The sequence below is a fragment of the Sceloporus undulatus genome, chromosome 6 (genome assembly GCF_019175285.1).
Source record: "Sceloporus undulatus isolate JIND9_A2432 ecotype Alabama chromosome 6, SceUnd_v1.1, whole genome shotgun sequence".
Taxonomy (NCBI): domain Eukaryota; kingdom Metazoa; phylum Chordata; class Lepidosauria; order Squamata; family Phrynosomatidae; genus Sceloporus; species Sceloporus undulatus.
In genome coordinates, this window is record NC_056527.1 from 110,662,457 (window position 1) to 110,677,388 (window position 14,932).

At 40.9% G+C, this 14,932-nt stretch overlaps 1 protein-coding gene across 1 annotated transcript; it reads right to left on the reverse strand.

The window, feature by feature from the left end:
- Window positions 1–6,127: 6,127 nt before the first annotated feature.
- On the reverse strand, window positions 6,128–12,598 carry LOC121933815 (vomeronasal type-2 receptor 26-like). The gene is made up of 5 exons (XM_042473808.1): window positions 12,308–12,598; window positions 10,359–11,213; window positions 8,518–8,745; window positions 7,815–7,941; window positions 6,128–7,029 (listed from the first exon to the last, which is right to left on the reverse strand). Exons 1-5 carry the CDS (start codon window positions 12,596–12,598, stop codon window positions 6,128–6,130), a joined length of 2,403 nt encoding a protein of 800 aa, XP_042329742.1.
- Between the last annotated feature and the right edge of the window lie 2,334 nt (window positions 12,599–14,932).

The following is a 14,932-nucleotide window of genomic DNA, read 5'->3' on the forward strand; positions in this document are numbered from 1 at the left end:
GGGGGCCCGACAAAAAGTACCTCTGTCTTGTCTGGATTCAATTTCAGTCTGTTTTTCATCATCCAGTCCATTACTGCCTTAAGACAGTCATTGAGAGGAGAGATGCCATCCTTAGTCAATGCTGTACCCTGAGGCATGGAGAAGTATCGCTGAGTATCATCAGCATACTGGTAACACCCTGCCCCATACCTCCAGATGATCTCTCCCAGTGGCTTCATATGTATTAAATAACACTGGGGACAGAATGGTGCCTTGAGGGATGCCAAATTTAAGCTCTCTTTTGAGGAGTAACTGTCCCTGAGCATCACCTTCTGAATTCTTCCTGAGAGGAAATATTGGAACCACTGCAATGCAGTGCCCCTAATTCCCAACCCTCCCAGACATCCCAGAAGGATGCCATGATCGATGGTATCAAAAGCCACTGAGCAGTCCAAAAGTACCAACAGGGTCACACTTCCCCTGTCAATACTCAGACAAAGATCATCCACTAAGGCAACCATGGCTGTCTCAACTCCATATTCTGTCCTAAAGCCGGTTTGAAATGGATCCAGATAATCAGTTTCATCCAAGATATTTGGAGGTGAGGGGCAACAGCTCTCTCAATCATCTTACTAAAAAATGGAAGATGTGAGACTGGTTTATAGTTATACCTGTCCAAGGGGTCTAGGCAGGATGTTTTCAGAAGCGGGCTCACCACTTCTTTTAAACAGGGTGGAAACTGGCCCTCCCTAAGAGATGCATTAACAAAATGCATCAGAAGCACTATTGTTGCATCTCCACCTTGGACAACCAGCCATATAGAGCAAATTGTCTTCTTCACACTACCTAGGAGCTTGTCTGTGTTCTCAGTACTCACAGACTCAAACCGATTCAGTATACCATTATTCACAGAGTTGCTGGACACCTCACCTATCACTTCTGTTATAATGCTAGCATCCAATTTGACTCTTATTTGAGAGACTTTATCTGCGAAATGGTTATTAAATGTGTCACAAAAGGCTATAGTAGAGTCTAATCATGAGTATTGGGAAGTGGGCATCTGGGTTAGATCTCTTACCAACCTGAACAGTTCGGCCAGATGAGAGTTTGCAGATGCAAGGAGTGCAGAGCAGAAAGATTACTTCGCTGCATGCATTGCCACTCCATAGGAATGAAGAAAACCGATATGGCATGTCTTCTCCAATAGGAGCTGAGTTTTTTGCCAGTGGCGCTCTAGTCATTGTCCAGTCCAGTTCATATTGCTAAAATCGTTCATATAGTAGGGTTTACAATTGGAAGCAGACTGGAAAGGATGCTCGGGAGCAATTGTGTCTATGGCCTTCGTAAGATCACAGTTCCAGGTATCAACCAAGGCCTCGACAAAATCCCTGTATTATCAACCATTAATCCTTCTATGGCTTTCTGGAATCCAACAGGCTCCATCAGCCTTCGTGGGCAGACTATTCTAGTAGATCCTCCACCCTGATGAGGTGAACAATAGCCTTCAGCCCAATCTTGACCAGGAAATGATCCATCCATGACAATGTGGTGATATTGATTACCTCCACCCATGGATTCACCTGTTCCGTACTAAAGATCACATCAAGAGTATGTCCTGCACAATGTGTAGGCCTGGAGACTACCTGGGATAGGCCAAGTTTGTCATGAATAGCATTAACTTCAACATCAGCTCTGAGACCAGTTGTGTCAGTTCAGTTAGGGAGTCTGTTAGACAATGGGGTGAACCGTATACCAACAGAATCCCTGAAGTATCCTTTCCCTTCAGGCTTAGGTAAATACACTCGAAGTGGTCTGTTTTTCAGACAGGTATCCTGGCCAATGTAAGATTGCCTGTATGGACTAAGGCCACTCCACTCCCAGGGATCCCAAAATCTGTCAAAGCTTGAATCCCATTAAATACAGTAGCATAATATACAAAGTCAAAATCAAAGATTGCTTTTTGGAATATATATATATATATATATATATATATAATATGGTTGAATATATGGATAAGAAATCCATGGATATGGAAGGCTGACTGTATTATACTGTTTTGGGTCAGGATGACCTGAACACTCCAAACATAACTAGAAATTTATTTCTCTTCTCTTCCCTGAGTCAAAATGGTAATTGGGGGTGGGAGGTTTCCTTCTCCTGTGAAGAGAGGATTCAAGGTGGCCCAGAAAGTTGTCATTCGATGAAATGCATTTTCATAGATCTTTGATCCCAGTGCAATGTTGGGTAGGGGTTTATCATTCTTGTTAATCTCATGAATGGCAAAAATAAAGGCAAGGATCTGTTGGACATTTCTGAAATTGCCCTTTCAGTAAAAGGTTTATTTAGTTTTACAACAAAAACAAACAATTCTGAAGTCCTTTGTATTTGGAGAGCAGGTCCTATGCCTTCTAGCTAAATTCATCTGCTTCTACTATGGAAGGTTGACTTGGAGGCAAAAGTGAAGACAATGCTGAAATAGTTGAATATATCTACTGGTTCCGAAAAATAGCATCACTGAAGGTGTAGAGAGGTGTGAACTGCTTTGCCCTCCCCCCGGCTGTCCACCTGCCCTGACCACTGTTGAGGAGGGGGAGTGGCGCTGCAGCCTCCACAGCACCTATTTAAGGTCTGGCATGGATGCTCTCTGGTGTGGCTACATCAGACCCTAAAGGAAGCTCCCTCCCATGAAAGTCTTCAGAGTCTCATGCAGCTACTTACACTGGACCTTGAAGGCATCCCCCCTGCCCCCAGCAGCAGCCATTATTAAAGAGGGTGGCATTGAAGCCTCTGGAAGGCCCATTTAAAGTCTAGTGTGGTTGCTGGGCAAGTGAGAAAGGGATGCAATGCTCTTTCTTGCTCATTCAGTGTCTGTGCCAGTCTCTCCAGGTGCACCACCCCACCAGGTGTCAGCTGGTATGGTCCACATTTCCCGCAGCCCCCTAATGATACCTCTGCTTCAGGAGTCTATCGATAATTGTTTCTGTTTTTTCAGTAGAAGAACAGAAGGTGAAAGGTTATGGGAAATGATGTGGATAAATTTGCAGTAGATGTCAGTAAACCAAGGAACCCTGATTCAGGGGAGGGGGAGATTAAATCTCTAGAAAAATAATACAGTGGGCCCTCTTCATCTGGCAGGTTGATTCCAAGATCCCCCATGGGTACCAAAATCTGTAGATGTTTAAATCTCATTAAATACAATGGCATATTAAAAGTATGTCCCTTATATAAAATAGTATAATCGTGGTTTGCTTTTTGGAAAACACATGCAAACACACACACTTAATATTTTCAAGCTGTGGGTGGTTGAATCTGTGGTTAAAAAAATCCATGGATATGGAGGGCTACTATGTGGGATTAGGATGGTCCAAACAGTTTAACAACCTTCCAAAGATGACTGGAAATTTCTTTGCTTCGTTACCAGAAAAGTCAGGCATTCCTGTACCATGTACCGAGAGGAGGTATTTTATTAGTTATTAGTGTTTTAACTTTATTTCTAGAGCGCTGGTAATTATACACAGCACTGTACAAAGTCGGTAAAAGTTAAAGAGATATAAAAGCCTGCCGCAAGGCGTACACGCTAAGATAGTAACAATTAAAAAGAGGAAGAGATAAAGTTACATATAGAGAAGAAAAACAAATAAAACATCAATAGAAAACAAATCACATCACATCAAATATTATCAGCCAGCCAGATGACAATCACAAATTCCCTGAGAACGCTTCCCTAAACAATATGGTTTTCAGCTCAGCCTTAAAGCTGGTTAGGGAAGTGATGAGCCGTGTATGCAGAGGAAGAAGGTTCCAGGAATGAGGGGCAGCAAGAGAGAAGGGATGGATCCGGGAGAAGAGAAGAACCTGGGTTGAGAGAGGAGACTTTGGCTACTAGAGCGGAGAGTGCGAGTAGGGATGTAGGGAGAAAGAAGATCAGTTAAATAAAGAGGGGCCAGACCATGCAGGGCTTTAAAGGTGAGTAGCAGAAATTTGTACCTGATGCGGAAAGGAAAAGGGAGCCAGTGAAGGGAAGACAACAGAGGGGAGACATGATCATAACGGCGAGCGAGTGAAATAATGCGTGCAGCTGAATGCTGAACAGAAATTAATGGGTGGAGATGAGAGAGGGGAAGCCCTGCCAAGAGGAGGTTACAGTAGTCTAGTCGTGAGACCACTAGGGCATGGACCAGTGTCTTTGCGGTAGAAGCTGAGAGATATGGACGGATTTTGGCAATATTATAGAGAAAAAATCAACAGACTTTGGCTGTAGTCTGGATCTGAGGGATAAATGATAAGGAGGAGTCAAAGATGAAACCAAGACTGCGAGCTTCTGGACTGGCTGGATAGAGATGTTATTGACAGAAATAGAAAAGGAGTAGCGAAGGGTGGACTTAGGAGGGAAAACAAGAAGCTCGGTCTTGGACATATTCAGCTTCAGACGCCGATGGTGCATCCAGTGGGAGACAGCTGTTAAACAGGATGACACTTGCTGCTCTAGCTCTGGCAAAAGATTAGGGATTGAAAGGTACAGCTGGGTATCATCGGCGTACAGATGGTAGGAGAAACCAAAAGAACTGATAAGTTTGCCAAGGGAGAGTGTGTATAAAGAGAACAGAAGGGGACCCAAAACAGAGCCCTGAGGAACTCCAACAGATAAGGGGACAGAAGACGAGGTCTGACCACCCGAGACCACTGAAAAAGATCGATCTGACAAGTAAGATGTGAACCAATTGAGAACAAGGCCCGAGAAACCAAGGTCAGAGAGTACATCTATTAGGAGACAGTGGTCCACGGTGTCGAAGGCCGCAGACAGATCAAGAAGGACAAGGATAGAATAAAGGCCATTTGCCTTGGCCCGCAAAAGATCATTCGAAATCTTAGTAAGGGCCGTCTCTGTGGAGTGCCGTGGGCGAAAACCAGACTGGAAGGATTCCAGAATGGAGTTGGTTTCAAGAAACTCAAGACAGCGTGAATAGACAACTCGTTCCAACACCTTAGAAATGTATAAATTTAAAATAACCTGGGTGGTGTTGGGGAAACAAATATACATGACAAAGAAATCTTTCTAGGTTCACCAAGTTCATTTTCTTTGACCTGCCTAAACTGCTCCAGTCTCTTTATTCCTGAACACATAGTATGGGTTTGCAAATATTTACAAATATTTACAAATCACAAATTATCTGGGCTGATGGCAACTGGTGGTTTGGTTTAGTGATTTAGTGAGTGATAATCCTCGCCTCCATCCCATGTCTTGGCTCCAGCCCAGGAGGCTGGAACCACTTTAAAATGCTGAGCGATAAGCTGTTCAGTTAAAAAATTAAGTTTGATCTCCCTTTCATTTAAAAAAACATAATTAATTGATAATTTAATTGAGTTTAGCTAGTTATTTCCTGGTATGGGGCAACCTGCAGTATTCTGGTTCCAAAGCAGCTCTGACCCTCATTGCAAAGGCCATTTGTCCTAATGCCGCTATGGGTTACTTCATTCTGAGATCAGAATGAGTGTCCAGCCTTGATCACATAGCTGGGTAACTCATTCTGACCTCAGCCTAAACCACTAGAGGAAGAAGCAGACACACTGGGTGGCAGACCGGGACACATTTCAAACAGTCACCTGCATTAGAATGATGGGCTCAAAATTTTCCAGGGAGATTCAGAGCAAAGTATGATGTATTTAAACTGGCTGCAAACTGAGTTCAAACTGCAAAAGTAGTCTGCATTCAATTTGGGGATGAGGAGAGGCAGAATATTGCCCTTCCCTGTAGGCTCAGGAGCTTATCACTTGGGCAAATAAGCCAGCTTACCTCTTCTGGCTTCAGTTCTGGATCCAGGATGTACTCAGATGTTAGCCTACCTAAATTACCACCAGTCTAGATGGGATGCCACTGCTTGGATGCATCCCAGGTTGAAGCCAGCTGATTTTTTAAGTCGGAAGCTCCCCGACTTTGAAAAAGTGCTGGCTGAGCGAGGCTTCAACCCAAGCCCAAGTAATAAGCTCCTCAAACAAAAGCAAACTGTTACAGCCACTCCTTGTTTGTGTGTTCTTCCTCATTAATAGTTTTTGCCATCTTGGTCATACTCTGATGTTGCATAGCCATATGTGTCCCTTTATACTTGCTAACTCACCTGGAGAAAGCATAAAAACTTTCTCCACAGTGTCACCATTTTTTACTGACCAGCTGCTTTCTTGTGTTCAGTTCAGGTTTTGCTAAAATAATATAACATTTGGGAAGGAAGAAGAAACCAAGAAAACCAAAACTAGAGGCTAAAATGGAGCAGATTTCCACGGCCACCATATATTTCCCTTTGGTGCTGAGATAGCTTGGAACAAAGGACACCCAAACACAGCAAAAGATCAACATGCTGAAGGTGATCAGCTTGGCTTCATTAAAGCTATCTGGCAACTGCCTAGCAAAGAAGGCCACAATGAAGCTGATGATGGCCAGAAGCCACATGTAACCCAGGACAAGGTAAAACATAGTATCAGAGCCCTCATTGCATTGCAGCATGATCTGATCCACCTGTGAGTATGTGTCAGACTCTGGGAATGGTGGGGAGACTGCGAGCCATGCCACACATATACCAATTTGAATCAGAGAGCAGAAAATAATGACTGATAATCCCAGTTTCATCCCTACCCATTTCCTTATTTTACATCCTGGTTTAGTGGCCCTGAAGGCCAATATCACAGTAATTGTTTTAGCCAAGACACATGAAACCACAATGGTAAAAAGGATACCAAACACTGTTTGCCGTAGAGTGCAGGACACTTTTCCAGGCCTACCAAGGAAGAGGAATGAACACAAAAAACAAAGCAGTAGGGAGAAGAGCAAAGTACAGGTGATTGTCCCATTGTTGGCTTTGACAATGGCTGTATTCCAGTGATAAATGAAGATCCACATCACCACAACTGAGATTGCAGAAAACAATAGGGCACAAGAAGTTAAAATGGCCCCCAAAGGTTCTTCGTAGGATAAGTAGGTGCTCCTTTTGGGGATGCACTGATTCCTTTTCTTATTTGGATACTGATTGTCTGGGCACTTCTCACATTTCGTTGCATCTGGAATTCATAAGCATGGTCTTAGTATTTCTAGAATATGCAAATATCTTCAGTGTAATTGGGATCATATTTACCAAGTTTTTTCTCTTCTGCATATATATAAAACAAGTGAATCCAATTACATCTTTTTTTTTCTTTTCTTTTCTTTTTTGCCCTGGGTAAATGAGAAATGCTCTGATGTGGAGAAGAAAGGAGAAAGGTATGGAAAATTATTATTTTTAGTTTCCCCTTTTGGCATTAAAACATCATTGATTTACTCTTTCTGCAGAGTACACAGAAGCATGGGAAAAGGAAAAAAATCCTAATGTAAAATGTATATAATGTTACTTTAAACTTTATGTGTACAGCTAAACTTGTGTCAATGTGTTCCTTTACACTTTACAAATAATGCAGTTTGACACCACTGTCAGTGCTATGGCTCCATCCTACTGAATCCTGAGATTTGTAGTTTCTTGGGGGCATGAGCACTCTTTGGCAGGGAAGGCTAAAGACCTTTGAAAACTACAAATCCCAGAATTCCATGGGATGGAGTACAGCTTGTTGTTGATATTCCTTCCTTCAATATTTACTCAACCTTCCTCTGAGTCTAAACCTGCGCCACAGCAGTTAAACTTGTATCAAACAGGATTATTTCTACAGTATAGATGAACCCAAGGCAATACCATTCAGTACATCTCTTTAGTTTGTAGATTTCCTATACAAAGAATCAACATGGAGTAGGCACCAGTTGAGGGAAAGACTGGATTACCCATCGCTGCCACCTAACTCTATATTCTTTTTCTTACCAATGTCTGTTGAAATACTTCCCTCGGCACATTGAATACAGTAATAGCAACATTCTTGTTTCCCCTCTTGGACAATCTTGCAGTAGCCAGACTGGCAGCTCTCAACACATCTGGAATCAGGGGGAGTCTAATATAAGGCACAAAGAGGAATATTTAGGATGAACAGATTTGCTTCTCATCATTGATATCATTGATATTTCTGCTTCTTCACTCTTCATGCCAAAATGTTTTCTCACGCCTGGTTTGACAAAGTTTCTTCTGATGTCTGTTAAATATTATGACAGAGCTGAACTACCTGTTTCTCACTAAACTCAAAATGGAATCCAAAGAAGGGCAAACTTGTTCATTTCCTATTTGCACCGTTAGGAGAACAAGTATCTTGACTGAACTGGACTGTAGAAAATCCAGAACCTAGGAAACCTGTGATGGAAACTGTTCTTTTACATACCACAAGTCAGGTTTCCCCCCTGAAATATCTATATACCAAGCTGGTGAACGAAATGGATGTTGAAAAGTAGACCATTAATTCAAGATGCAAGAGGACTCCAGCATTCACTGGGGAGATTTGAGATGATTTTTGACTCAGTCCCTGATTAACTAGCACACTTATCCCCAGTTTCCTCTCCAGACCTCCACAATTTCATCCCTAGCACCAGACTTCCAAGAACTTTAGAATTAGCATCTCCATGTGTCTGTTTCTTACCTGGATAAATTTTGGATTCCAAGTGATTGCACTTCCATTAATGGTGAATCTTTTGCCTGAAGAATTCTGAGGGTCCATTCTTCCTACCTGAACCTTCTGAAAAGATTTATTAGGGTATGTGACCAAGTTGATCACATCATAGCCAGATATTAGGTCACCGTTTGCATCAAAAAATATTTCTTCTCCAGCACTGTTGTTAAAGTGGATGTTTCTCAGAAATGGAAGCAGCTGAATTAGAGGAGAAATTGGTGGCAAATAGAAGGAAATAATGAAAATGGGATTGATACTTAATTATTTTAGTTTGCTGCCTTGTGACCTATTTCTCTTCTTATTAGTCCTTCAATTAAGAACATTTTCTGTATTCTGAACATGTTAAGATTTCAAAACCTGAGAACTTCCAGGTTGATGATGGCTTCGTAAAGCAGCCTTCCAAAGAAGCTCCATGGAGTGGGGAAGCACTGAAAGTGGCAGATTCTAGCTAGAGACCATGTAACCAGTGACAATTGCTTCCCTGGTATGGGAAACTCAAAGACAAACCACACATGAGTCTGGATCCCATTGAGGGCATCCTAACACACTTCTTCAGTAGTTTGGATATGGGAAGAGTGGAGAGGACTAAGAGGAAACAACATGCCCTACTGCACTCAAGGCTTGTAGTGGAGACCATTCAACTTTCTTAACTCCCCCATAAGCACAATCTAGAAGAAATAGAAATTAAGGAGCTTGCTGACAAATTGGGACAAGTAACTTCTATGAACATAAAGTGAGTAACATAGTGGGAAACATTATTATGGCATGTAAAATACAAGGAGCATTTAATTGTTGAAAAAAAGTGGAAAATAAAACCTGAATTTACTATCCACTAAAGGCAATTATATTTGGATTTAATTTTGTTGCACAACAACTTAATGTGGTGGTTAAAGGAGAGAACTGTTTCTTTACTTGTGATCACATCAAAACCATCTTCTTCATCTTCAGAGAGGAAGAGAAAGCTGATGAATTGATATGTAAGTTCCAGCTAATATGAGAGTTTAAGCTAGAGGACCAGCCAGTTGAATGAATGAAACAGTGGCATCTCATGGATAAGTGTTCATTGCAGTTAAAGGGGAAATATTTAGCTGTCAAAATGGTCTGTATGAACTGAGAATAGGCATCTGAAATGATGGGTATGAGTCAGATGATTTGGTATGAGTTTAATTTGGTGAGAATGCTGATGAAGAAGATGTTTACAGACATAAAGAACATAAAGAGTTTACAGTTTAAGGATGATAATAGATGGATGATGAAAGAAGTGCTGGAAGATTTTAATCAACCAGCAAACCAGGCAAGTCATGGAAGAGACAAGTAATGAAGGAACTGATATTGGACTGTGGAATAAATTCAGCTATAGACACTAGTGTCATCAAAGATGGAGGAATGAAGATTAATATGGATAGCAAGAAAGGGTTGATGTTTCTGTGAAGGAGATTACAAGATGACCTGATGAGGCAAAAGGTCAGATACTATAGTTCACGTTCTAGAGGCTGCAGAGATTGCAATGTGTGTGTGTTTGTGCCTTCAGGTAGCACAGCTTCCATGATCTGGATGAAATTGGACTGCCACTCTCAGCATTTCTCAACAAAGGCTGCACCAGTTACTAGATGCTGGGGCTTGTAGTCCAACAATAGCTGGAGGGCCATATGTTACAATAAAGTAATATACTGGTCCAAACGTTGCTTAAAATGAGTCCCATTTATCTTTAAAAAGGAAATAATAATAATTTCACTATGATTATTTTTAAACAAAATTAATCAGTACAGTTACATCTGAGTGTAGCCACATGGATAGAAACTGTTACGCACCATCCATGGTTGGGCTTTCTGAAGGTTCCATCTGTCTCCATTTCCCATCGCTCTTTGCTTGGCTCTGAATGAGTGCATGGCATGGAGGGCATGTGCTACAGCATAGACTGCATTGTAAATACTGTAGCTCTGGCCAGACATTTCCATTTCAAATATTGTTCCAGAAAGACTCTCCAGCTTCTCCTGCCCAGTGCAGTTGCCCGTGTTTGGTAAATGCATGTTAAATTGCGGAAATGAACAGAGAAATGCACTGAACCAGAACTCATGAATAAAATAAAGATTAGTCTGATAAGGATTTAAGTTTTCCAGAAAGTGCTGAAATCCTGGTACCACATTGGTGTGGAAGGAAAAAGACAAGGAGCCATTAAAGGATTTTGCTGCGAATCTTTCAACAGAGATTCCAGCTGTGACATCCCATTGTGCACTTATGATCCAAACGCTTTTTGGCAGCTGCTGAAGAAGAAATTCAAAATTTTCAATAATTATTCGTAAACTCTCCATAGACTGGACATCACCATAGACTAGAATCACATTAATCATCTTGGACCAGAGCATTGATGCAGTTCTAGTAAGAGATTTCTGAAGAACTTCGTTTGATGTATAATGTGTCACTATGGGCATGGAGTGAATCGAAGAAATACAAATACTATTTTCAATTACAGTTGTACTGAAAGTTCGAAGAAACCTTTCTCCATTGTCATTGTCTGGGATAAGGAGGTCAATCCAGTTCCACCCAAAGTAATTTAGGAGCTGAATGATTCCAATATACTGAGCACTTTCGTTTGGAGCCATCCAGAACAAAGAAGGAAACTCTGTTTTATCACTCAGTGCAGGGTCAAAAGTGGCATAACTGAGCTAGGAATGGAGAAAATCCCAAAATGTTTATTTATTTATTTATTTAAAGTATTAATACCCTGGCCTTCATTTTAAATTAATTTTAATTGTAATTTGTTTAATCCTTTGTGGCACCAGAGCTCTCTGACAGAGATGGATAAATATTTCACAAAACTACAGTTCCCAGAATTCACTAGCATTATGCCAGGGTAGGGGTTTATCGCAAGAATGAAAACTTCTGACTTTGAAAAAGTGCTGGTGGAGCATGGCCGGGGCCTGGCTTGGACCCGGGCTGATGGTGGGCTGCGATTAGGCAGCGATTTAGCATGCAATAATCCCTACCTCCATCCCACATCCTGGCTTCAGCCCAGGAGGTTTAAAATGCTTTTAAAGTTCATGCAGTAAACTCCATAGTTAAAGCAGTCTCAAACTGCATTATTTCTGCAATGTGTTTTGGACTGTGGATAACAATCTAATCTAGTGGCGTCAAGGCAAGCTATGCAACCTGGTCACCTCTACTCAGTGACCCTTCCACCTGGCCCCAGTGCATTGCCCCAAAAAAGCAATAATGTCATACAGTAGTGACAGCACCAGTGTGTGTCACCTGAACAGATCAATTTGTGCTTGAGTGCGCTATTTTCTTGACTGTGTGACAAAGGTTGACTGTCCTTTTGCCTGTGCTCAGTCAAATTAATAAAATGAAAATCAAATTAATAATGAAAAATGTCCTTTGTTTTGGCATAACTGGGCACATTTTCTCATTATTTGTTTATTTACATTTTAAGAGCACATATAAACACTTTGAGTGCCATTTTGTGGGGAATGTTTCATCTTTTGTGGACATTCTACATAAATTCATTCCTCTCATCCAAGAAACTCTCTGAAGAAATGGACATAAAAAAGTAAAAGCAATATTTTTTTACTATTTAATTCAGGTACAGGTTGAATTACTGTGTGTGTGTGTGTGTGTGTGTGTGTGTGTGTGTGTGTAAGCTCCCCTCTAGATTACAGTTTTTAGCTCTATAAAACTGTCTATTAAATCTCTATAGGTCAATAATTCAAGGACCTCAACACCCCTGAACCTGTCACTGAGGAATATGTGTGAACCATGATACCTGTGGAATCTTATACGTGTTTAAGATGTTGGCCATCTGGATGGAGTTTTCAGAGGTGAGCCCACCAATGACAGCCATTAGATTCTTCTCTGTGTCACATTTGTAGTTTGTTTTTCTTCCCTGTCCCGTGAAGAGAAGATCCAGAGTGGCCCCAAAGGCTCTTTTAGGATTAAAAACATTGTCATAGATCTTTGATCCCAGTGTGATATTGGGCAACAGCTTTTCATTCTTGTTGATCTCATGAATGGCAAAAGCAAAAGCAAGGACAAGCTGGTAGTTTCTAGGTATCATCCTGCAATAAGAGTTTCAATTAGTCTTATATTCTTATGAATGACAAATATTTCTGAAGTCTTTTGTGTTGTCATAACGGATTGCATCGAATTAAATCAAATGCATCTGTTTCAACTGCAAGAAACTGATCTTGTGACAAAGGAAAAACACAAAATTCATTGCTTTCATAGTATAAATCATGACATTGTACAGTACGCTATTTTGTTTTTGTTTTATTTTTATTACAAATTTCCATTTTATATATATATATATATATATATATATATATACATTGCTTATATTTACATCTTTGTTTCTTTCTTTAGTGTTCGCTTAACAATATATTTCTGCAATATCCTGTATGATTTTCAAATTATACACCCCTCCCTCCCCTTTCCTTTGGCATATTATTCAGTTCGTTTGGTTCTTGCTTGAGCTTGTTTCAACATTCTTATTTTACTTTTTAAAGTTTCTTTTGTTTCATATATCTGCGACATGCAGATAGTATGTGTCTGTTACATCATCACGGCGGCACCTGTGTACACAGGATGTCACCATTATTGTGCCACTGGCATGTATTAGGGTTAGGGACTGTGCAGTTGCCGCGAGGTCCCTAACCCTAAAATCAGTGCCAGCACAGTGCTTTTGCATGGTCTGTACCATGCCTAAATTAAGCAAAATGACGAGGTTTGGTGTGGGAGTGTCTAGTGTCTAGGAAAATGACATCACCTCAGCTTTATGAAACTCATTTTCTTTGAACTGCTAAAATTGGCCTATTCTCATTTTTCTCTTAATTCTTGAAGGCTTAATGTGGGTTTGTACCTAAATGATTATTTAGTACTTTGTGTGACCTACACATGCCCATGGTACACATGATCACCGTTGGTTGAATGTTTGTATGGAACTCATTGGAAATCAGTGGCTGGAACACTATTATAGAAAGGCACAGAGGTAATGGCAAATTATGGTCCCTCCCTGCCTCCCTCTCTCTGGTTGCTGTGAATGGAAGAATTCAGCACCATTGTGCTTTCCATCTATAGCCTCACAGACTAAGCACCCTCCACCGCCATTTAATGCCTGGAGGAGGGCAAGGCTGGCCAAATAGCATTCTGTGCTCCTGTAGCTGGCAGAACAGAGAAGCAGGCATCCTCTGGACCTCCTGGGGGTCCTTGGAGAGCCGCATTTAGCTAGAGAGGACTAGTTGGGAAGGAGGCAGTTGGAAAGGAAATACAATTACACCTTTTGGAACATTATGCTTCATCAGGTTCAAGCGAGTTCCTGGCCAATGTATTTAGTATGAGATGAAAGTCTTACCTGCAGACCTGACTCTGTAATGGTATATTCCAATGGCACTTTCAAACCAGATTTGATTGAATAATTAAAGAATATGTCAAAACTCTAATGCACCCCAGATCTTGTTTTAAGGAATTACTTACCAGGCTGTTGCAGAGGAGTCCAATTGCTCCCTAAAGGTGAGCCAAGGTATTTCAGGAAATGCAACTGACACAAATTCCCCAATGATAATTTCTTTTTTGGAACCAAGGATGTTTTGCTGATTTTTTATCTTCCAACTGCTTGTGGAGGTCAAAGTCTGAAATGTATGAAATGAGGGGAGGAAGGGAAGAAGTAAACAAACTGCTTTGAATGCCAACATCAGTTAGCTGCTGGATATTTGTTTACACAGTGCCTGAGAACAAACAGGATGGAGATACAGGAAAACTCCTAAGAGGAGATAGAGACAGGGCTCTCTGACAGTCTGAAATTAAGTTGTCACAGCTATCATTGACTTGCATGGACTCTTTATAATCAGACTTCAGCACAACAGAAGGTCTTGTGTTTGGTGTCACTTTTTCTGTTATTCCTTTTTGCTAGTTGCTTCATCTGATGTGTTGGGGTCCCAAAGGATGTGAAATTGAATCAGAGTCATTGTGATAATTAGAGAACAGAGAATTATGTCTCCCAAATGTTTCAAATCCTTGCACAAGTGTAATTTGAGAAAATAAATGTGTAGATAATCACATTTGCCAAGTGCTTGAAAGCCATAGACAATTAGAGAAAACAAGTCTGAGTCTAAGAGACTAGTTTTATGTCCCTCACCATCACATCAGGGAGAAAATTCACTTACTTGAATTCACAGTTGATTGGGGCAATATTCCAGACATATGGAAAATCTCTGGAAACAGATTATTTGCAGAAAATATATGTCTTCCTTCAAACATGAGACCAGATAGCAGCTTGTTGCCACCCTGTAAGACTCCGTCATATATCAAACTGCTTTTTTTCAAAAGCATGCAAAGCACACTTGATTCTCACTGTAATATCTGCTAGTGCATGCTATCTGTGTTTACTTCTGGC